At 51.4% G+C, this 24,085-nt stretch overlaps 2 protein-coding genes across 5 annotated transcripts in view; one reads left to right on the top strand and one right to left on the bottom strand.

Moving 5' to 3' along the window:
- The window catches only part of RTF2 (replication termination factor 2), a 41,295-nt gene extending 19,655 nt beyond the window's left edge, over nt 1–21,640 (top strand). For 2 of the 4 annotated variants that reach the window (XM_045444159.1, XM_045444157.1), the window contains 4 exons: nt 16,662–16,775; nt 19,515–19,569; nt 19,917–20,012; nt 21,186–21,640. In XM_045444159.1, coding sequence (XP_045300115.1) covers nt 16,662–16,775; nt 19,515–19,569; nt 19,917–20,012; nt 21,186–21,361 — 441 coding nt within the window. In that variant the 3' untranslated portion in view covers nt 21,362–21,640. Of the gene's footprint in view, nt 1–16,661; nt 16,776–19,514; nt 19,570–19,916; nt 20,013–21,182 lie in introns of all 4 variants that reach the window. The other 2 variants (XM_045444156.1, XM_045444158.1) reach the window with 1 other exon arrangement.
- LOC123579964 (beta-1,3-galactosyl-O-glycosyl-glycoprotein beta-1,6-N-acetylglucosaminyltransferase 7-like) lies at nt 289–17,522 on the bottom strand. The gene is made up of 5 exons (XM_045444155.1): nt 17,512–17,522; nt 11,938–12,008; nt 4,847–5,876; nt 3,637–3,732; nt 289–512 (listed from the first exon to the last, which is right to left on the bottom strand). Exons 3-5 carry the CDS (start codon nt 5,814–5,816, stop codon nt 289–291), a joined length of 1,290 nt encoding a protein of 429 aa, XP_045300111.1. The 5' UTR covers nt 5,817–5,876; nt 11,938–12,008; nt 17,512–17,522.
- Nucleotides 21,641–24,085: the final 2,445 nt, after the last annotated feature.

Genomic DNA, 24,085 nt, shown 5'->3' with positions numbered 1-24,085 from the left:
TTTGCAGCAGCTATTTACTGAGGCAGTCCGACCTCACTTGGCTGATCCAGGAGCCCCCAACGGTACCTTGAGCAATACCTTTCCTCTCGTGATTTCTTTCTCGAAGCTGTAAGAGCGGCCTGTGATTTATAGGAAAGTCTTGTCAATAGCGTATCTCTGAGTTCACTTTAGGGCTAGGTTGTACCAAGGAATCAGTTCTCATTCTTTCTTCTTTGGTTAATGTTCTCTTATCACAAGTCAGGGACACGGCGATACCATTAAGAGCACAGACGCTTCCAAATGTCCAGCTCAGCGGCTCCGTGTCGTGTTGAAATGACTCTCCTGTTGAAAGCGCCAGTGTGGCTCCGCAGGGACCTCTGCCTGCCGCAGCGCCTGGAGCCTGTGCCGCCTCTCCAGGCACGTGACCACCAGGGGGTCTGTCGAGTCCACTTTGCTGGCAAACAGAGAAGGTGACCGAATGATCCACGGCAGGTCTCCTGGTCCATACACACAGCTCTCGTGGACGTAGCGCCCTGTAGAAAGAAGCACAAAAACCTAGTGCCTTTGTCTCGTCAGTTTACGTTCACACCCAAAAAGTGATGCCAAGGTCATCGGGAAGGCCCCTGCTTCACGGGAGGTCAGACTAAACATGATCTCCGCGATTGCTCTGATTGGGGCTTCTGGGTTGGGTTTTGAATCTGTGGCGCCAGGGACGCTTTCATTCTTTCTGTTTAATGGCTACTTTGTTTAAGGGGACACTGTGGAATGTTCGTTAGTCACGAGTACAGGGGAGACGTCTTAGCATGCATTTGCCGGGCCAAGTCTAAATTCTGAACTGGGCCCCACGAACGTTTGTTTTCCTTGGTTGTGGGGAGTTTGCAGGAATTGCGTCGGTGTTAACGTGGCGTTGCTTCGGCCCTCTCTTGCCCGTGCAGAGTGAGCGTTTGATACAGATAGAAGTCATTAAAATTGGAATCATGGGTCGACTCCAGTGCTGGATTCCTTCGCGACGAAGTCAGCAGCACACGTTAGGTGCCTGACGCTGCACTCAGCTCTTCCTTCTTTCTCTGTTAACCCCCCGGCCAGTGCCGCAAGGTGCTTCGTTACCACCTCCGGTTCGCAGAGGAGTGAGCGCTCGGTCTGTGTGGGAGGCAGAGGTCGATCCACTTTGGAGACCTTGCTCTCTGCTCAGCTCCGCCCTGCTTTTCTCTCCACGCCAGCCCATCGATCCTACTTCTGAAAGCCCATCTGAGGGGAATACAGAAAAGGGGCGGAACTGCACGCGTAGAACCGTCCAGTGCTGTTTGTAAGACTGGAACAAGGTGGAAAGAACCTTCCCCCAGTGAGCACGCGTTCATCTAGTAAAGGGCCAAGCAGAGTAAGCCCTCTGTAAGCGGCGGCTCTTGTCACGACTGACATCTTTCTCACTGGTAGGCGTTCTTGGCACAGTGTCACAGACTCTCCATAGAATTACCCTGAACCAGGTGAAAAGTACGACTGTGGAGACAAGCTGCGTGAACAGCGTAGGACGTAGTGGAAAACGAATCAGCTGCACCTCGGTGGTGGCTGGATGGTCTCTGCTGTATGTACACGTGAATGTGAGCCAGGAAGGGGGCACAGGCCTGTGGAAAGTCCTCAGAGTTGGGTGCATGCCGTTTGGGTGATTACAAGTAAACAAAACTCTGTTGCGGGTGACAGCAGGACGACCGTCACTCTGCATGCTCGTCCACTGGAGGGGCAGCAGACAGCTGCACCTGCTTAGAGACCCAGCTCTGCTGCTTCCTGTGCTGCTTCCTGTGACACTGGGGGTGACCTCACTTCTCTGAGCCTGGGGGTCCTCATCTGTGAGGTGTGAATACGGTAGTGAGGACCTGAGAGTCATTGTGAGGATTGACTGCGGGCCCAGCGCAGGGCTCCGGAAGGTTCTACCCCGGTCACTGCCGGGGCTCGGCCTAAGGCGGGGGCTGACTCTTGGCGGCCACTTGTCTCGCTGCTTTCCTAGTGGACAGTTTGCAGTCTGAAGTGAGCAGCGGCAAGAACTTGCTGAAGTGTTCGCTTTGGGGCAACAATGATTTTTGTTAAGATTTACAGAATATTGAAATATTCAGGGTGTCGTTATAAGAATTCTAAATCATGACTGTGTTATTGATAGCAGCCACCCTTTGTGACTTCTTACTTACTCTGTGCATCAGAGCCCCGACCCTGGCCTTTCCTGAGCATTTATTCACCGGTCTTGTCAACCCCAGTGTGTAATGGCAGTGAGCCCTGCTTTCTAAAGAAAGGCCAGGGTTGCTTCTTAGCCTGTGTAACTGTCACCTTCTTATTGTGTGAAGAGCCCCCTAATTGAATCGTGGCTAAACTATTTATTGAAAACACTAGAAAATTATTCCAGCCCTTCCGACCTGGTACCTGTCAGGAGAGTGGCTGTGTACATGGCCCCGGGAGTTGCTGGTCTTTGAGTTATCCTCTGGTATTGGGTTTTACCTTTTTTAATTTGTCTACAACCTGTTTCTTTGAGATCAGTCCTTGAAACAGCTGGGAAACTGGGTGAACCTGGTTGCTTTTGTATTTCTGATCTACTGTGACTCAAGCCCGAGGGGCCACACCTAGACGCGCTATTAAAATCAGTGGTTGCGTCTGTGCGGTATTTTCTGTGGTGGTTGGGAAGCTGTGTGTAGACAGAAAGGCCAGGCCACATGCCTGGGAGAGAGGATGCTGTGCCCCAGCCGCCTGCACACACGTCTGCCCCGCTCTTCCTGCCTTCTCTGTCCAACACAGTTTGCGGCCCCGTAAAGATCAGACACCTTGTTTTTCTTTCCTCATGGGCTCCCAGAGCGTTCACACGTCTCCCTACCGGGCTTGTCCGCATGGTGCTGTGACTGTTCTCCCGTCACCTCTGCTCCTCTCAGCCATCTCACCCTGGGCCGCGGGTGGGTGGGGAGAGCGGTGGGGAGAGTAGGCGTGAATGGCAGGACCAGAGGCCGGTTCTGGGTCTCCCACTCCCTAGGCATTTTCTCCCAGTGGCTGTGCCTGAGTCTGCAGTCAGCTGCTGCTTTTCCAGCCTTTTCACCAAAGAGGGACACTGACGTCCCCACCCCAAGTCTGTTCTGTATTGTCCTGGTGACTAAAACCACCGGACACCAGACAAAGGGGCAAAAGAATTCACAGCTCCCAGGGAGAGTCTCCTGAGGGCAAAGCACAAAGACCTTCCCCTCAGCAAGAGTTTGAGGGGAAGTCCCTCTGAGCTCTGGAACGATCCGATCGATCGATCGCCTGCATTTCTCACTTGTCTGCTCTGGTAGAGGTCCAGGGAGACACAGAGCTTTTTTAAAATAAATGTTTAAATTTGAGTTCTGGGGGCGGGTGGAAGAAACCCGCCAGCTCGTGTATTTTTATCTTAAAACTTGTAAAGTTGCAGCCGAGTTGTGTGTTCACTTTGTGAAAATTTATCAACCCAAGTACTTAACGATTTGTGAGCTTTTCTGTCTAGATATTATAAATAAGAAGTTTAAAAAAAAAATTGCCCCATGTAATTGCAAACTCACGAATCCCTTCACTACTTCTGCCAACGATCGTCTCCCGATGTCATCCAGGCAGCAGTTGTATAGTTTTCATAAAATCGGAAGGCTTTTGCTTTTGCTTTCGTTCGAGTTTTACCTTTACATCCATCGTGAACACTTCCCTCCTCGTTCCTCCATTTAATGGCTCGAATGTCTCCTTCCCAGCCAGCGTCAGGTGTGGCTCCCGGGGCATCTAAGGGGAAACAGAACGAGCGTTACAGCGGGCGGGCAGCTGCTCGGCCCTAGGGTGCCAGCTCTTCCTGGCCGTGCTCCCCCCACCCCAGATGTGGTAGTGGGAGAAAGGTGGAGGGGAGTCCAACCCTGCTTCAAGTGCTCGCTTGTCATCTGCTGAAAGGCTACGCTTTGGGGGCGGGCGGCGGCCGTGGCCAAGGTCTTGTGTCCTGCCTTTCGTTTTCACCCCTGTCTCCATCCCTGGTAACTTCCTGAGCGCATCTAGTGCACCCTTGGCATGATGATGTTGGGTTTCCCCATAACAGCCCTCTGAGGGGATGTGAAAATAGGATTTTCAGTGGATAGGAGCGATTAAACTAAGATCCTAATCGATTTCTGCTGGATTCAGTGTTTGCACCGTCATCTGGACCGATTATAACCATTCAGACTTGAAGCCACATCAACTTTATACAAAGAGAAAGTAAGTCCACTTAAGGGAGGACATCAGACTTCCCTCTCTCAGAAAACCTACCTGAGGTATCATGTCTGCCACCCCCAAAATTACTACTTTTAATGTTTTCCATTCTTTTTTTTTTTTTTAATGTTTATTTTTGAGAGAGCACAGGTTGGGGAGGGGCAGAGAGAGGGGGACAGAGGATCCGAAGCGGGCTCTGTGCTAACAGCAGAGGGTCCGACGTGGGACTCGAACTCACGAACCATGCATGAGATCATGACCTGAAGTCGGATGCTCAACCTACTGAGCCACCCAGGCACCCCTAATGTTTTCCATTCTTAAAAGGGCCCCTAGCACAATGTCTGGCCCTCGTAGGTACCCAGCGGTGTTTAATAAGTGAATGAAGACATGAAGAAGTTTCTGAAGATTTGTGCTCAGATATCGGTCACACTTCTTTCTGGAGAGGGAACAAAAGCAGCCGGGCTGGTTGGGCGCATGGCCCTCTCTCAGCCAACCTGAGACCCCTAAAGACCCTCCCGTACTCCCCAAAGTGGAAGAGGTCTTGCAAAAGTAGAGCTCTTCACCAAGCCGTGGTAAATCGTGAAATACAATTTCCACTGACGAATAAGCATCTGTTGTTGCCTCTGATCTCAACAGACGCTGTATCGCTGGATGTTCCTACCTTTCAGTCGGTTCAGAGTCACCCAGTAATGCTGTTCTGGGCTCTGGACGTCTCTGGACCACTGGAGCAGGTCTTTTGCGCGGATGTCCGTCAGTACAAATTCTACAAACTTCCTCGTTAGTACATAGTAAGCGCTTCCGAAATGAATGGTTAAGTTATGGGGTGGTTCATCTTTGAATCTCCTGTTTGGAGATCTGTAGATACCTCTTCCTTCAGGGGTGAATTCAAGACGACTTCCACTTGTCTTGGATGCAGCGTGTGGTGGTTGGATCACTCCAGGAGTGATGTTTTTATCAGTCCACTTGCTCCTGATGTAGTGTATGATTTCTTTGTTGGTTTTGATTGGAAAGTCGTGTCCACAAAGGTTAAGGACATAGTTCCACTGAAATTTGGAACGGACCAGATCTCTCATACAAGTAAGATCTGCCTGCAGTCTTGTAAAGCCAGTGTGGGCCACTCTTCCTCTCTTTGATGAAATAAAAATATTTTCAAAACAGTTCACCAGGGTTTGCACAGCACTCTTATACTTCTTTGGGGCCTTTTTGTCAACATGAATACAGTAAAGGTTTTGAGGCACATAAATAGACCTGAGCAGCTGCACAAACATAGCCAGGTCCTTGTGAGTAGTTACGATATATGCCAAAGAGAAATTGCCCTCTTCTGCAGACAAGGGTCTGGTTATGAAATGCACCTGCTGGGAAATCCTGGAGCAGTTTCCTGGTGTGCGCAAGTGAGCGAGTATTTGAGAACCGTGAGGGTTTTTACAAAAAGTTGCAATTTGGGGGGCGGCCTCTTTCCCTTCAAATAAAGCTGAACACAGTTCATCTGGATAAAAGCCACATTCCACCGCTGCTGGATAGGTGGACTCCTCCGGTTCCTCCGGAGGTGGGTCCCTTAAATAAAGAAAAACGCACACGCACACGGCTGTGCACACGAGGAGTCCGGGCTTCGTGGCCCGCAGCTGGCTCATGTCTTCAGCTCCAGGTGCCTTCTTATCACCACCGCCTGAGTTTCTTTCCCTTTAGGCTTCCTAGGGGAACAACAGATAGATTCAGGGTGGCATAACTCTCCCCCAGCCTGCCGCTTTGCCGAAGTACACGTATTTAAAGCACCAAGTGTGCTCAGCTCCGTAGACGTACGTGCACGCGAAACCATCACCGCTATCGTCAGGACACACATCCCCCCCACCCCCCCCCCCCCGAGAGATTTCTTGTGCCCCTTTCACTCCGCCCGCCTTGCACCCTGTCTCTGGGCAGCCTCTGTGCCCTCTCTGTCTCTGTACGTCAGCTGCGTGGTCTGGAACCATATAAACAGAGTTGTAGACTGCTTTTTGCCTCTTTTCACTTTGGGTAATGATTTCGAGATGTCATGCAGCTCATTAGATTTGTGACCATTCTTTCCTCCTTATTGCTGTGCAGTACGCTGTCCCGTGGGCAGGCGACAGTCCGTTTATCTGTTCATCTGTGGAAGGACACGGAATTGCTCCCAGTGTTGGGATATGACGAGGTGCCGTAAGCTTTCGTGCGCGAGTCTTTGTACGGACGTTTTGTTTCTGTGTTTCAGTAACTCTTCCAAAAGGGATAGTCCTTAGTACCAAAATGTAATGGTTGCTGGTTAGGTGACTTTTGCTGACGCAGAATTAACAGCAGTGCATTCAGATTATTGAAATACATCAGCCTTTGGGAAAACTGAAAAGGTAGCCACAAAACGTGGTTTACAAAAGTAAAAGATCTGCTGTGGTTCTTGGGTTTATTGGCCACGCGTATTCCCCCGTACGTAACATGATGTCAGAACTGAGTACAGCCATCCTGGAGGGACTCAGGCCACACGCGGCACTCGGTGAGTAGCTGTTTACTACTCTCATGAGTAGTACTCGGTGAGTAGCTGTTTATAACACTGCTGTGGATCTCTTCACATTTACTGACGTCACAGAAAATCCTGATGACTGCTTCAGCAACCTCATAATTACGAGGTTGCTTGATTAAGGCTTTCTTTTGGCACAGTAGGGTGATTAGTGGAAGGATGTTCTCTTCCTTTTAAACACAGTTCTAAATTAGGAGCAATGGCAGTTTTACAAAAATAGCCCTTGGTAGAAACTTCTGGAATGTTAAATCAGTAGGCTTTCGGGGTGATGTTAACAGGACCTGCATTTTTGCTTCTCTGGGGGCAAATACCTAAGAGTGGAACTGCCGACTGCTGTCCAGAGTGGTTGTGCTGTTTCACTTGCCCACAGCAGTGGGAGAGCTCCAGCAGCTCTGTATCCTCGCCCGTGCTTGGTGTGGTCAGATTTATTCATTTTAACCATTCTGACAGGTATAAGGTGCTGATTCACTGCGGTTTCACTTTGCATTTCCCTGATGTCTCAGGATGTTGAGCATGTTTTCATGTGTTACTGCCCTTAACGTTGGCAGGTTAAAAAAAATCTCAAATACTTATTTTGGACGTGAATACATCATTTTATGCTGTTATCCTGTATCATTTTATAACTCTTTCCAGTAAAGGAGGCAATATATCAAGAGAATTTGTTCGTCACAGAATTTGATTTGTTGAAACGAGTTTATGAATTTTTTAGAGAAGGCTTCCTTGATTAAAAACAAGATGTCTTTACCTGATAAAATTATTTGGTAATAATTTAGTTGCCTTTCTGGGGTCCTGTAGAAATGCACGAATAGGTTTAATAGGAACAAAGGTGACCCAAGGCGTTTTGATTAATTATTTTTTTATTAATTAATTATTAGTGCATGCAGGGAGCATCCTTTCGAATTTAGGGAGAAGACTGATCATGTAAGATGTCGACATTATCAGTAACTACTTTTTTCTTGCTTATAAATCCTGGCTCCTGATTTCCATAAAAAGTCATATCTCTGCCTATTGCTGTTTTTTCAGTTTTTTAAAAAGCCCATTTGCTTTTGAGCAGTGTTTTGTCTCAGATTGGACACTGGTCCCTTCCCTTCCACATCATTATTTCACATGCCATTGGGATAAAGCAGTGACTAGGCAGCATTGTGAGCTATCCTTCTCTTAAACTTTGAGCTAAAATTATAAATGCTGATTGTGGACTGTGAATTTAAAGAATGTACTTATTTTCCCTGTGGTTTTCTTTTTCACCCATCCTGCTTCAAAAATAAAAAGCAGCCACTGCCCAAATATGCCAAGTTTTTTGTGCCAGTTTGGTAAATGTTTGTTGATTGCCCCAAACGTGAAACCTTATGATGTAATTTTGAAGACATTTTTATAAATTATATAATACGGTATTATAAATTATATAATTATGTATTATAAATTATATAATACTGTATTCACTATAATTGACACATTTCATATCTGGTCTCTAAACAAAACCTGTATCATAAAAGGAGAAATTCACTAAGGAGGAAATACCTTCTTGAAATGAAATCAAAGCTTTTGCCTGCTTTTAATAATTTTGGTTAGGGGTGCCTGGGTCAGCATCCGACTCTTGATTGCAGCTCAGGTCATGATCCCAAGGGGATCATGGGATTGACCCCACGTCGGGCTCCTCACTGAGCATAGAGCCTGCTTGAGATTCTCTGTCTCTCTTTCTCTCCCTCTCTCTCCTTCTGCCTCCCTCCCCCACTTGCACTCTGTCTCTAAAAAAAATAAAATAAAATAAAATTTTTTTTTTGGTTAAAGGGAAACCACGTGCCATAGTTTATTACATTTAGTATGGAGAGGAGGTTTTGGAGGTTTTCTGGCTTGTCATCTTTGGTTTTGTTTCTAGGCTTGTGGTTAAAGTAAAACATTCTGGTTTCATCATAGAAATGTTGTTGGCCTCACTCCACTGACAGATTACACCCCGTGTAAACCATGGCTCTGCCACAGGGAATTAGACTTTTTCAGTCGTTTATGATAATTGAATGAAGACAGGTCCCGCGTGGAATCCCTTGTCCTTCGGGCGATACCTGGGCTAAGCGGTTTATGTATGTCCCCTCTGCAGAGACAGGGACGCGAGCTGGGCTGTGTTCGTCCGCCGCCTTCCTACCTCCCGGTGTTAGTGCCGTGCTCACGGGTGCCCGGGTAGATCCGCCTTCCTGCTCGCGTTCCCTCTGGGATTGAGAAACCGCTGTGCCCTAGGTGCCACGTGCAGCGGGGACCAGGGTCCCCAGCAGATGAGCTCCGTTGTCACTGCTTCACCACAAGCTCTTAAAGGCAGTCAGACCAGCCTCCCAGATGAAGGCCCTGGAGCCCCCACTGCCGTGGCTCCTGCCGCGGCTCTAACCAGCATCCAGCGGGGACCCCGGAAATCCCCGTCCCCTCTGTCACCTCTTGGGGCGTGCCGGCGTTTCCTCTGTACGCTGGGGGTGTGCCTGTTGTCAGCGTGGCGGACGTGTCCCGGCCTTGATTCTTGGCGACTTGTGACGGTTCTGTCTCTAATGTGAAGTCCACTTTTGTTGCCATAATGAAAATGGAATTGTTGTCACGTGACTCTTCTCCCACCGAACTCATTTCCAAGACACACGAGTGGTGTTTCTCAACTGTGGGGAACACGAGCTCATTAAAAAGCGCAGTCTTACTGATTTCCGAGCCGTTTTTTTCCTCCACACAAAGTCATATTTAAGATGTTTATTCATTTCAAAGGCTTTAAGAAAGAGGGGTAGCTATCCTTGGGTGTTATGGAGCAGACAGGAAGGTTCTTGGTCCGGACCAGACCCATTTTTAGCGCTCCAGTATCCTGTTTGCTCACGTGTTACCGAAGTCACAGATGGTTCCCAAACTTACTAATTTGTGCGTGTGACAGAGCGTTCTGTCGGTCACGTACATTCTCTTCCCTGGGCCTCACGTTCCCTAAAATGCTTCAGCCCCCGTCGCCAGAGCCTGCGGGGGGCAGTGTGTGCCCAGCGTGCTCAGTGCGAAGCAGAGCGAAGTAGCCTCCACACCAGGCGCGATGTTAGTGAAGGTCACGCGTTGAGCTCACTGAAGACACACGACGTCCAAGGGATAGTGGAGAGTCTCTCCCAGTAGAAATCGTTACCAAAGTTGTGGTTAAGGATGGCGTTTAAATTGTTTTCCCTTATGGAATGCTAGACTCCACATAGTAACAGATGATTTGCTTCTAGTTCTCAGAATGGAATTGTGTGGCTTTTTATGTTTTTGTCCGAGCATAGAATACGTCCGAGAAATTATTTCAGAACACGTTACTGCCCTAATTATTGGACCAGGTGTGTACATTTTTTTCTTCTTTTCTTCATCCATCCACAGTCCCCCCTTCCCCACCCCACAGCGAGCCTTAACAGCCAGAAACGAAAGTCAGCAGCATGGGTTCGGTATCGTGCGTTTCCACTGAACACTTTCTTTAAGGGCAGTCATTTTGAATTTGTTAGGACGGGATCTAATTTATTATAAAGACTTTTGCGGGGGGCGGGGGGGGCACGCCTGGGTGGCTCGGTCGGTTGAGCGTCGACTTCAGCTCAGGTCATGATCTCACAGTTCGTGAGTTTGAGCCCTACATCGGGCTCTGTTGCTGACAGCTCAGAGCCTGGAGCCTGCTTTGGATTCTGTCTCCCTCTCTCTCTGCCCCTCCCCTGCTCACTCGCTGTCTCTCTCTCTCTCTCAAAAATAAATACACATAAAAAAATAATAGGAAAGACTTTTCAGGGGAGTTGACATCCTGTATAAACAAACTCTTTTAGTTTTGTTTTTGTTTTACAGAGATAATTTCTGTGGGTAAACAGATAATGAATGGGCATGTCTAAAGATGAACTGAAAATATTTTGCTGTATGTTCTAGAATATTACTGTTTTAGAGCACTTACATTAGCTTACCCAGATTAAATGATTTAATCTCCGTTTGCTGGACTCACGATGCGGTCCCATAGGAACACCGGGATGGGGGTCGGGAGCAGATAGGTGGAGCCCCCACTGAGCCTGGCTGGGGGAGGTACTCGGCTTGAGCAGGACTGGGGCGCTTAGTGTTGACCCCCAAGACCACGCCCGCCAGCACTCTCCATTTACTGCAAGTTTGTCTTTAAAATGTCACTCTAGCCACAGCAGTAAAAATTTGCTATCTGTTATTTTTGTTGTCTCTGGGCTCAGAGTGATGCCCAACACCCAAGTTAGAACATTAGGCTTTCTTAAACTATTTCAACTTACAATAGCAGACTAACTTTGAATTTGAACACTGTCCGACTGGCCAGTAACATAGATGTCCTAGTCACAACATGCGTACATTTTCCAGCCGCTTTGATACAAAGAGGAAAAGTCCATTTCAGGGCACCCGACTCAAAACTACAACAGAAATAACATTAGTATGTTTGGGCTCAAAATGAGGCCTGAGCGTTTGGACGTGGCCTTGAGGCCGACTTAGTTATTGTCTCCCGTGTGAGGAAAGAACAGATGGTGGCATTTTAAATTTAAAACTCTAATCGCATCCTTGAAAAGACTCCACTTTTGCTGTCTTGGGCTGAAACGAAGAGTGAGGACTGTTTGAGAGAAAAAGATGCCTGCTACGTCTGCATTTGCAAATATGACTGGGGGCGCCTGGGGGACTCAGTCAGTTGAGCGTCCAGCTCTTGATTTTGGCTCAGGTCATGATCTCACAGTTGTGAGATCGAGCCCTGTGTCGGGCTCCTCACTGTGAGCGTAGAGCCTGCTTGGGTTTCTCTCTGTCTCTCCTCTGCCCCTCTCCCCCGCTCGCTTGTGTGCACACTCTCTCAAAAAATAAAAATAAAAATATTACTAATACTTTTTAACATTCATTTATTTTCGAGAGACAGAGACGGAGCGCAAGGAGGAGAGGGGCAGAAAGAGAGGGAGACATAGAATCAGAAGCGGCTCCAGGCTCTGAGCTGTCAGTGCAGAGCCTGATGCGGGGCTCAAACCCATAAACCGTGAGATCATGACCTGAGCCGAAGTCGGACGCTTAACCGACTGAGCCACCCAGGCGCCCCGGTACTCCTTTTTTTTTTTTAAGTAAGTTCCACACCCAACGTGGGGCTTGAACTCATGACTCTGAGATCAAGAGTCGCATGCTCTGACTGAGCCAGCCAGGTGCCCCTAAAAATGTTACTGATGTTGCAATATTTCTGTTTTAAAAAACCACGGAGGAAGCAAGGAAAAACATTTTAGTAATCGTACCTGCTCAGCGTCTGCCATTTGTGATCTGTGTGTAGTTAACGAAGCGTTTACCAAAAGCCGTTCCGTGTTCGCTGGCGGTGTCCGTGCCCAGCCTGGATTTTCTCTTCCGCCCGTTGCTTCTCTTCCCGTGGCTCCCGCTTAAATCACATGAACAGAGTTGCTTGGCAGGTTTCGTTACCCTTTCGTCCCTGGAGGATTTTGTTCTTGTTGATTCTGACCGGTAGCTTGAAAGAGAGTCACGTTTGCTTCTCTGAGTGTTTCTTCAGGACTGGATCGCTGCCTCACAAAACAGGAGACCACGGCCATAAACACCTGGCCCGGATGAAGGGCCGCAGAGTGATGCTGGTGTTCTGAAAGCCGGGTGGAATCCTGGCAGTCGTGGGTCAGATTCCATAAATGCTTTTAAAACTAGGAGGCCAAAGTTGGTTATCTGATCCTTTTTCATTAAAGGGATGAGTGAAAGTCACTTAAAAACCTTGGGTGCTTCCTGAATAGTGTTGGGAACAATCCAGGTGTTTCAGCCCCGCTCTCCGGAGGGCCTGAGTTCAGGGACGCAGGCGAGCCTGTGCCCCGTCCCTGTCCTCCGGCTCCTCCGGGGGGGCCGTACCACCGCTCCGCCGTCGGTGCCGCTTCCGTTCTCCGCTGCTGGATGCCGGTGCCCTTAAGCCCTTTCCCTTCTCTGGTTTCAGAGCTTCTCTCTTTCGCTGCTGTCTCTTCAGGCTTACCACAGACAGGCAGATCTATCAAGAAGAGTGAAGCCAAGGCACCCGGGTGGCTCAGTTGAGCGTCTGGCTTCGACCCGGGTCATGGTCTCGAAGTTCGTGAGTTCGAGCCCCGCGTCCACGTCTCTGCTGGCAGCACAGAACCCGCTTCAGATCCTCTCCCCCCCGCCCCTGCCCCTCCCCAGCTTGCGCTCTATGAAAAATAAACGTTAAAAAAAAACAGTGAGGCCGAGATGGGAATCGTACACGGTAGCTACTTCTCCCCTGGCCCGTGTCCAGACACTTGAGCTCGATTTACTTGGTCAGACGTGACAGAGGGAAGCACTATTTTAAAAGTCAGTACACACACACAGGCACATGTTGATTTATTACACTCCCCAGAGTACTGCTACGGGAAACAGGCTTGTGTGATGGAGACAAAGCGAGGCCCACAAGTGGGGTTTCTGGGCCAGAGACGCACGCCATCGGTCGCTCAGTGCAAATGCCGTTTGGAAGGACAGTGACTGAGGGACGGCTTCCGTTTGTTCGTCTTCTGAATACACAGATAGAGCAGCACATTACCCGTCGTTCTACCTCTGTTCCGCGGCACTTTCCCACTGGCTTTTTTCCCCCAGTGCTTTAGAAAAAATGTAATATCCGGAGGTCATATGGTTACACAATTTGTAGTCTTTTTCTTGCAGCATAAACCACTTTCTGCGTTGTCAGAAACTTTAAAATAATTGTCTGCTCCTCTTTTCCAAGAATGCATTATGATTTATCTATTTTCCCCATTTTTTGGACATCTAAGTTATAAGTGATAAAAGGAAGCAAATTTAAGATAAATACATGATTGGGGTGCCTGGATGGCTCAGTCAGTTAAGCGTCTGACTCTTGATTTCAGCTCGGGTCATGATCCCACGGTTCATGAGTTCGAGCCCCACATCGGGCTCTGCACTGACAAGGCAGGGCCTACTTGGGATTCTCTCCGCCCCCGCCCCCACCCGGCCCTCCTCTGTGCATGCGCTCTCTCTCTCTCTTTCAAAATAAACTTAAAAAAAAATAAAATGCATGATGTCAGCTGTGTAGTAACTGTACACATAGAAAAATGCATTTGCAGGAAAACATGGTTGTTTTTTTACTTACACTATGTGTTACTTTATAAGCAGAGAGGGTCAGTCCCTTTGAGCCACCTATGTCTTTGCAACTCCCCTCCCTTTCAAAAGTGACCCTCCCCATAGGGGCGCCTGGGTGGCGCAGTCGGTTAAGCGTCCGACTTCAGCCAGGTCACGATCTCGCGGTCCGTGAGTTCGAGCCCCGCGTCGGGCTCTGGGCTGATGGCTCAGAGCCTGGAGCCTGTTTCCGATTCTGTGTCTCCCTCTCTCTCTGACCCTCCCCCGTTCATGCTCTGTCTCTCTCTGTCCCAAAAATAAATAAACTTTAAAAAAAAAAAAAAAAAAAAGTGACCCTCCCTCGACCCTTCAGTCCACAGCCACATCCACTGTAGATGGAAGTCTTCCTGCCCTGGTTTCACTTGTCCCCAAGGGGTAGACCATTCGCCCAAGTTTCTGGGGCCAGGCAGAAGCCTGCCAAGGTCAGGCATGCCCCAAGAGCAAGTGACAGGACCTGTCGCCAGTGGGAGGGTCCCGTGCCCAGGCTCTAGGGGACAGCCCTGCTCAGGTCCCAGCAGTTGAGGCCTTGAGAGCATGGGTTTGGTATTAATGGATCTTTTGAATTGGGGAGAGAAAGCAAGATGTTTCGTATGAAAGGCTCCCGACTTTTTATTGTTAGTGGCGAATTCAACTTTAAAGATACAACTCGGGGCACAACCCACCACAACTGTATGTAGCACAGGGTCCACAGTCCTATCTAGACAACCAACCAGTCACACGTAGAGGAAAGACACAGTTGACTGCCGACACGCCAGGAAGGGGGGTGCCGAGGAACGGTGGAAAGCCTGGAGTGGGGGAGGAGGAGGGGGAAGGCTAGCGGGACAGGTGGGGACTCCTTTCGCCTCCTGTGTGCGCTCGGGAGGGTTCTTGACGCGGTGGCCCCAACACCGCTGGGCCCTGTCCGCCGCCTGATTCTGGTCCTGAGGATCCCTTTTCATTTCCTACCCAAGAAGGGGACCCCCCCAAGAGAATGCTCTCCCCAAATCCCCCACGGTGTTGGGGCTTCCCGGGGGTCGTCCTGCAGAGCCTGGAGGCCTCCCTGCACTGACGGCGAAAAGCAAGCTCCTGTTCTTCGAGGCCGTCCCAGCCCGGTGCCCTGGCGGCACCCCCTTGTGTCGTTCACGTAGCTTCCCTGTGGCCGCGACGGCACGCCTTGTGGGCCAAAGGAGGGTCTCTTCAGTCGTGGCACCTGCCAGATGCCCCTAGGGAAGGAGCTGCTGTGGTCCTGTGTGGTTTTGGAGGCGAGCAGCACAGTAAAGACCAAGCTGGGGCAGCAGCTGAGGGCTCAGCACGGGCTGGCCGGCTCCCGTGTGTCAGGAGGAGCTGGGAAAGGCTCGGCAGCGTTCAGGAAGAGGGCTTCGTGTCTTGTCCCGTGCTGAGAATGTGTTCTGTAGGAGATTCTGGGTGCCGTGGGGCCGTCACGGTTCCCGTTCCGGGCAGGGTAGACTTTCCAGGAGCGTCTGAGGTCAGGAGCCCCTGAGTCGTGCTCACGGCTCACACGTACGGCGGTCCGGTAAGGCTGCGTCGCCAGGCGGTAAGGGACAGAGACTCGGGCAGAGTCGGGAGGAGCCCGTGCTCTCCCCTCCGCGAAAGGGCACCTTCCCCAGCAAAGCAGATGCGGCCACACACGTGCGAGGTTTCTCCCGGGGAGGCTCGTTGGAGACACGGACATGTGTCCCGGAGAAGGGCCTGTGCTGGTGCGGGCAGCTCTCCCACGGGAAGACGCGCACTGGCCGCGGCGGCCGACGCTGGTTGACCGCTGGGTGCCCAGCCCTGTGCTGAATCCCCTGCGTGGTCACCCTGAAGTCTCGCCCCAGCCCGGACCGTGCCGGGAGCTCATTTTACTTCCCATTTAGCGGAGGAGGTAACCGAGGCCCAGAGAAGCCACCAGTGTCTCTCTGCCTGGGACCCACACGAAGAGGAAGACACCACCAAACAGACGCTGGCCAGGATCCTTCCCTGAGCAGGGCGGGCTCCCCAGGCAGACCCCCTGTGGCAATAACAATGGGCAGCAGCCTGTGCCCCCAGACGGGTCTCCCCCTCTCCCCTTACCCCTCCCCCCCCCCCCCCCCCCCCGCTTCCTGCTGGGACTGAGCCCACTCCCCTCACTGGCCCTGTCCCTGGACTCCAGAGCAGGCTGCCCAAAGCAGGGTTCCCCACAGGCAGCGTCCGCATCACCTGAGAAGACCTGAGAAATGCAGGTTCCTGGGCCCCACCCTAGACCCCGAGTCGGACACCGGCCCGGGGTCCCATGAGGCCTGGAGATTCTGACGCGGGGTCGGGTTCACAGCCCTCGGCTCCGCCTGGAAGGGGAGCTCTGCGGGCCGCTTCCCGTCCAGGCCGGGCTCAGCGGCGAGCGGCACATCACAGGCTCTCGTGAAGTCAGTCGTCGTGAGACAAGCATAAATGTGGCTGATGATTCCTGACACAGGCTTTTCCCGAACACCCCCCACGTGCTAGGGGCTGTGTACGGGGCCCTCCTCCTGCACGCCTGGAGGTCCGGTCCCTCTAGGACGTAGAGGTCCGGCGGGGACACCTGTGTGGCAAGCGGCCCGACACAGAAAATGCTGGGAACCCTCCCGAAATCCAGATTTGCAGACGCCAGAGACTAGAGGGAGGCTGACCTGCAGGCAGGCCCTTTCAGAGCTGGCCCTCCCGGGCCTGCCACGCTAGCTCCACACGCAGAACTTGGCAAAGCAGAGCTTGACTCAAAAGCTGGCTAAGCTGAGATACAGGCAGAACACTCCAGGAATTTCCCGGGGGTTTGCAGAGCGGTGGTTGGGCAAGGGTGAGGGTCTCAGGGGTAGCTGCCCTCCGCGTGGTGACGGAATGTCCTGTTTCCTGCCCTCTTCAGTGTGGGGCTGCCTTCCAGGAAGACGACGTCATCGTGCTCAATGGCACCAAGGAGGATGTGGAGACGCTCAAGGGAAGGATGGAGGAGAGACGGCAGAAGGCAAAGCTGGGGAAGGTAATGCGGCCCTCGCGTCTGCCCCTCATCTTCCGGAGGCTTCGGCCGCCTCGGCTTCGGGGCCAGTTGCAAACCGCCGAGCGGCCTTGCTGGCGGCTGCTGGTGGGTGTGCCGCGATCGAGGTGGCTTTCGCAACCTGCGGGGGCTGGGGCTCTGGAGGGACTCCCGTCGGGGCTCGCGGTGCAGCTCTCCTGCACTCAGCTTCTTCATCGGTGACCTTGGGGTGGCGGTAGCTCCTGCATAGGACAGGTGTCGTCAGGAGGGGAGAGGGCCAACAAGGTGATGCCCGAGGGAGGGGCAGCCGCCAGGGTCGCTGCGCCGTCACTGATGGTAAGCGCCCGTGCTGGGTGTGCAAAGCTCGTAAAATAGAAGCGGAAAGTTACCGTCACCCCAGCGCCTCAGGAGAGGCCGTGCTGCTCAGGTTTGCAGGTCCCGGGAGTCCCCCAGAGGTGTGGGTGGGGGGCCCGACCCCGGAAGCCTGCGATCCCCACCCTCCGCCGAGGCACTTCCGGGTGGCAGGGAACTAAGCAGCCTGCCCACAACTAGATCCCTCCTGGCCTCCCTGCGCCCTGTGCCGGGGGACTGGCTGGGAGTGTGGTACCACCGCTCGCGGGTCACCCGCGGCGACCGAAGCTCTGGGTGGATGTGCCACGTGAAGGCTCTGTTTTGTGACCCTGGGCTTAAAGTCACATTCCACAAGCAGTGGATTCGTTGCCTAATGAGCTGCCATAACGACCGGGCTGAAAACAGTTTATAGGCTAAGAAGTCCTTCGATGTGCCATCCATTCTGCCTCCAGCAGGAAATTTTGTTATTTCTTAAAGCGTTTGCGGATGATCCCTGTGGCTTTTCACGAAGAGCAAATTTTTCATTCTTTAAAAAAAATGTTGGGGACACTTGGCTGGCCCAGTTGGTCGTGCGTGCGACTCTTGATCTTGGGGTCATGGGTTCAAGCCCCACACTGGGTGGAGAGATTACAAAAAAAAAAGAAACAAAAAAATTTGTATTTAAAAAGTTAAAAATAATAAAAAACAAAGTGAGGTTCAGGGTAAATGTGGGAGAAATTTTGTGATTAGAACTAAGTCAAAGGAATGCTTGAAGTATTAGAGAATTTGTTGCAGTAGCCTGAGTGCATAAAATCACGGGGGAAACCCTCTGTGTGGCATGCATTTACCAGTGACGGAATAGTTAGAGATTTTTCGGACTTGTCATTGTTTTAATCATAAAAGGGAAAGGAACTCTGGCATGTAAGTGCACGCATCCTGCACTGGTTTTCTGAATTAACTAGGATTTCATCATCACGAGAACAAAAAGAGAACACAGAAGGCTCGAGATATTTTAGACGATTTCCAGAAAGGAGCTGCTCGTTTTCTTCGTTGCTATCGTTGACCCAGCTCAGTTTTTAAAAAGCACAAAAGGGAAGAAAATGTGTTTCAGAGGAAGCTCCGGTGTTTGTATGGTCGTTAACCATGTCACTTCAGTGAGTCGTCTCCTGTCCCAGGCTTCCTGCCAAGGTGTTCAAAGCCCAGTGGAGCCAGCACACCCCTCTCTGCAAAATACTCACCGCAGCTTCTGGGAATGCCTCTGAGATACTGCTACCAGGATACCAGAATGTTTCCCAAATATGCTCACAGCTGAAAACAAGATAGAGCACGTCCTAACTTCTCTTGCTTTTTATATAAAACCTCAGCTGTGAACGAAAGGCTTCAAAATCAGCAGTTGTCAGTCTTTTTCTAAAGACTAGGTGTTACCTTCACGGATTTGAATGCATGCTTTGAGCGTGTGAAACGAACAGGAAGTTTTTACATTTTGTACAGCATTACAAGTCCCTCTGCACGTATATATTACAAGTTCAAGGCCAGTGCCCGAGGAAGGTCCTTTTTCCACGTTTTCTACTGAGGGGAGCCTTCTGAAGTAATTGGGTTGTGTGTCTTTAGTGCCACCTCTTGGAGACTCTGGAAAATGGCGTGTTAAATTAATTCTCTGTGAATAAACACGGTTCTGTTTGTGCTTCCTGTGACTCAGTTCTAACACGGCTGTGTGATTTTAGAATGGTGAGTTTCATTTTGAAAATTTTTGCTGACCAGTATAATTATTATGAGTGATGGAATTTTGGTGTCTAAAAATCTAACGGGTAATCCAGAGTTGAGATTTGGCTAACATGCCTTTTAGTATAGCCTCAAGCCGTTTTGTTTTTTTTGTTTTTTTTTAAGTTTATTTACTTTAGTTATCTCTACACCCAACATGGGCTCAAACCCATGACCCCAAGACCCCAAGACCGAGAGTCTCAGTCTTCATCTGAGCCGGCCAGGTGCCCCCAGCCTCAAGTCTTTATAGTTAAATAAACAAATATGAAAGCGGTTTGACAACTTTGAAGAAGTTACTGGAATGGGTTCGATTCAGTCCATGTTTCTGCTGGTGGGACTTGATGTTCCCATCTGTACTTTGGTATTATTTGTAGTCACCCTTAACGGTGTTAGCCCTGAAATCTGGCATCTGAGACTTTTGAGAATGTGGTTTCTGGAATACAAATGCAGAGCTAGGCAGGCGTCTCCAGGTGTATTCCCGAGTGACGCAGAAGTGCCTGGCTGGAAACACACACAGTTACCGTGGTCTCGAGTCTCCTTCAGAACGTGCACCCGCCCTCCACACACGGCAGCGGCCTGTCCCGGGGCACAGCCACACTAGCGCCGGAGTAGAGGGATCCAAGCACAGCTCCAGTCTGCTCTTTCTTTTTACAGAAAGCAAAGAAACCCAAGGCGGTAGAGTCTGTCTCAAAACCAGATGTCAGTGAAGGTAAGACGCTTAAAAAGGTCCTTATTTGAGCAAAAATAAGGCTGTGGCGCTGTTCCTTTAAAAAGTATATGCCTGGGGCGCCTGGGTGGCGCAGTCGGTTAAGCCTCCGACTTCAGCCAGGTCACGATCTCGCGGTCCGTGAGTTCGAGCCCCACGTCAGGCTCTGGGCTGATGGCTCAGAGCCTGGAGCCTGTTTCCGATTCTGTGTCTCCCTCTCTGTCTGCCCCTCCCCCGTTCATGCTCTGTCTCTCTCTGTCCCCAAAAAAATAAATAAATGTTGAAAACAAAAAAAAATAGAAAAAGTATATGCTTTTGTTTTTGTTTGCCTGACTGTTCTTTTTTAACAGAATCCCCAGGGCCATCAAAAATTAAGACAGGGAAGCCCGAAGAAACCAGCCTCGATTCTAGAGAGAAGAAAGCCAGCTCAGCTCCCAAAAGTGCAGGTGGGTCCTGTGGAGACGACAGGGAGCTGTTCAGAAAGTTGGTAAACCAGCTGGTTCTGTCACGGTCTGTATTGGAGTGAGTTGGAAAGCTCAGGGTCGTCTGAAGTCACGTTTCTGAGTAGTTCGTTGAGCCCTCTTAGAGGCGAAGAAACAGCCCCTCTACCCCAGGGTCGGCCCGAGGGAGGCTGGGCACGTGAGCCAGTTGTCTTCTTGCCGAGTGTGCCTTTGGAATCAAGCTACCGAGGCTGCACAGAGAGCAGGACCCTGCTGTGGACACTGGGTCGGGTCGTGGCCCGGGGCTCAGGGTGTTGGGCAGGAATGTTCCTGATCCCTTTAAGGCTCAGGTTTTATGTGCATCCTGCGTGGCATTCAGAGCCAGCCCTTCTCCTGCCTCTTGGCCAAGTGTCAAAGGGCTATTTAGCACACAGTCCAGAATTCAGTGCGTTTCTTCTCGTTGCCTTTAAGAGAAGATATGTATTTCGCAAAAAAAGAAACACAGATTGGGGTGCCTGGGTGGCTCAGTCAGTTGAGCATCCGACTTTGGCTCAGGTCACGATCTCACGGTGGGTTCGAGCCCCGTGTCGGGCTCTGTGCTGACAGCTCAGAGCCTGGAGCCTGCTTCCGATCCTGTGTCTCCCTCTCTCTCTGCCCCTCCCCCACTCTCACTTTGTCTCACTCTGTCTCTCAAAAATAAATACAAAATGTAAAAAAAAAAAAAAAAAAGAAAGAAACCCAGATTGATTATCAGGTAAAAGAATGTGTAGTCTTGTGCTGTGAGTAGCATCCACGGTGGTTAACGGATCCAGTTCCCGCCTTACACGTAGCGGCCACCTGGCCTGCCATAGGTGACCCAGCCTCTTGGGACTTCCGTTCCTGCCCCCCGTTGAAGGAGGCGGAGAGCACCCCCTTGGGAGGACGATCTGGTTTACATCGTTCACGGGGCGGGGGCCAGAGCTGAGAAGGCAGCGGACGGTTACTGGTGTGTTGTTTCACGTGGTAGATGTGAATCCGGCAGCTTTAAGGAGCGGGCACCGGGACGACGGCTGCCACTGTATCCAGGGGAGGTGGCGGCAGATTCCCGAGACGGACAGACGTGTTTCCTGTAAGAGTGTGGTGCTGGGGGTGACCTGTGGTCCCGACCCTGACGCGTCTGGCTTCTCGTTCTTCCGGCAGCAAACGGGAGCTCTTCCGGAAAAGTCGGGAAGCCTCTGTGCGGAGCCACAAAGAGGTCCATCGCCAACAGTGAAGAGTCTGAAGCTTACAAGTCCCTCTTCACTTCCCACAGCTCCGCCAAGCGCTCCAAGGAGGAGTCGGCCCACTGGGTCACCCACACGTCCTACTGCTTCTGAAGCCCGTACCGCACCAGGCGCCCCGCAGGCCCTGCTGGGTCTCCGCGGGGGCGGCGCTGTCCCCTGTGCTCTGTCGGCCCTCGGCGTGTGCGCGGTGGGGAAGTCGCCCTCCCAGACCTCGGAGCCGGCGTGGTCGCCCTTGCTAGCGAGGGGCGCGGGTTCCCCTCCCGCAGGCCCCGCGCCCGCTTCCCCCGTAGATGCGCCTGTCCCCCCACCGCCCAGAAAGACGCATGGGCTGCACTTTCTATGCTGAAAATCATTAAAGACTCCCGATTCCTCGTGGGTGTGTGCGTGGCTCATTTTGACCAAAATTCTCATGCTTTTGCTGCCAACAGTTAAACAGGCCAAGAGAAACTGACCTTTACAAAGAAAGAGCGAGTTTTAAACGCACTGTGCCGCAGGTGTGGTTGAGGGAACTGGTCCGTGCCGGCAGAGGGGAGCGGGGCCTTGGCCCTCGAGGTTCAGGGCAGCTTCCTTTATCGGTTTCAAGACAGAAGAGAGGGGCGCCTGGGTGGCGCAGTCGGTTAAGCGTCCGACTTCAGCCAGGTCACGATCTCGCGGTCCGTGAGTTCGAGCCCCGTGTCGGGCTCTGGGCTGATGGCTCAGAGCCTGGAGCCTGTTTCCGATTCTGTGTCTCCCTCTCTCTGCCCCTCCCCCGTTCATGCTCTGTCTCTCTCTGTCCCAAAAATAAATAAACGTTGAAAAAAAAATTTTTTTTTAAAAATAAAAAAAAGACAGAAGAGAGTTAGGACACCTGATGTTTTGCCACAGAATGAAACACATCTGCCTTTCCTCCATCTGTCTGTGTTTTCTGTCTTCTGTCTTCTGTGATGTTCTGGTAAGGGAATTGCAGCCTTTCCATTGATGGTGATCAGAGCAATCCCATGTCCTACGAATTCCTTTTTCTCCCAGAAGATGAAGGGAATTCTACGTAAAATCGGTGTGTTTTTACCTTTACCTGTGCTCTGTGTTGACATCAGTCACTGAAACGTCCCGTGAGACAGCAGATGAAGAGCCGTGAGTATCCAGGTCTCAACACGGCCTTCTGGCCTTCTGGACGCGGTTGTAGCATGGACGTGATTGGCTGGTTGGTTAACAGCTGGTCCAGGGCCTGGCTTCCATTAAAAGGAAGGAAACTGAGCTGGGGGAGGCCCCGGGACGGAGGGTCCTGTCCCCAAGTTCTCTGCCTCTACCTGGTGGGAAGTTTAGCCCCCGAGGAGGCATCCATACTGCGAATAGAGAAGGATTTTCATCAGAATTCCATCAACATCGGGTTTTGTTGTGGACTTCTCCAGAATAAACCTGCTTTACCCGTCTTCTACCCGCTGCCCCTGTTCCACAGAGCCCAGTTAATCCATTTCTTAGTTGTTGCCTGTCTCCTTTTTCCTTTTGTTATTGTTAACAATCAGCACCTTTCTTACTTGGTTAAGATTTCTTTTATCACAAGGAGTTTTCTCATCTCACGAAGAAAACTTGGTTCATTGGTCTTTTTATAGTCAGGTGCCACTAATTACAGCTTCAGTCATCACGAGGCATTTTATGTTAACAGCCATTATTTCTGCCAGTTTCGATTTCCCTGATTTTAGCCTTAATTTTATTTTGCAGCGATTACTCTGTCCGGTTTTTCCCGGTGACCCGGTCACGGTGTCCCCAGCATCAGAACTTGAGCGTCTCAGCCCGCCCTGCTTCCCCTCAATCAAGGTCACATCCCAGCTCTGCGGGTCACTCCCCCCGCCCTCCCCCCCACCCCCCTCCCCGGGGTGCCCCAGCCTCCCCCAACCTGCCTCTGGCCTCTGCTATACTCCGCAGTCTCGGTCCCCTGAGGCTGCCCCGCCGAGAGAGCCCCGCAGCCCCCAGAGAAGAGCTTGCTTTGGAGATTCCTTGAGTGTCTAGCAAGGCATCGAGTCCTCAGAGGCCCGGGGAGCCGCACCTGCCCCTGGTTAAGGCAGGGACAGTGTAGCCGTGTCCCCCTGGGCGGGACGCCTGATCTGCTGGAGAAGGAGAGGAGCAGGCTGCCGGCTGGCTCGGGGCTACCGTGGTCCTGAGCGCTCACCCGAAGGGCTGAGCACCTGATGGTCTTTATCTTCGGGGCTCAGTGGCCCGAGAGAGGGGCCGGTGACCAGCGTGCCTTCCCGCAGCACCGCACGCGTGGGCACAGCTCATCTGTCAGGTCCTTTGTCTCCCACCAGTACCTGCCAGGCACTTAAGTCAGCTCAGAGGGGTCAAGTCGGTGGGAGCCGAGCAAGGGTTCCCGCCCCCGGCCCCCCCCCAACCACTTTTGTAGCCAGGAGGGCCATGGGAGGGGAAGTCTCCAGGCTGCTTAGCTCTTCATGGCCAAGAACTAAAGTTAGGGCCTCCCCAGAATGAACTGAGACAAGGACCACTTAACACCATGAACCTATTCTTGCCCTTTGACCCAAAGAGCATTTTGGCTCAAAGATCTTCTGGGGGCACCTGGGGGGCTCAGTCTGTTGAGCGTCCGACTTCGGCTCCGGTCAGGATCTCGCGGTTCGTGGGTTCGAGCCCCGCGTCGGGCTCTGTGCTGACAGCTCGGAGCCTGGAGCCCGCTTCGGATTCTGTGTCGCCCTCTCTCTCTGCCCCTCCCCTGCTCACGCTTTGTCTCTCAAAATAAGTAAACATTTAAAACAAAAGATGCCTATACCTTGCCTGCTTTTCTACTTGTCTTTTACTGAAAAGTGCTTTAGATTCTGACCAGGATACAAA

The sequence above is a fragment of the Leopardus geoffroyi genome, chromosome A3 (genome assembly GCF_018350155.1).
Source record: "Leopardus geoffroyi isolate Oge1 chromosome A3, O.geoffroyi_Oge1_pat1.0, whole genome shotgun sequence".
NCBI lineage: Eukaryota > Metazoa > Chordata > Mammalia > Carnivora > Felidae > Leopardus > Leopardus geoffroyi.
Note: the sequence above shows the minus strand (reverse complement) of the source record. Positions and strands in the feature narration are given on the sequence as shown.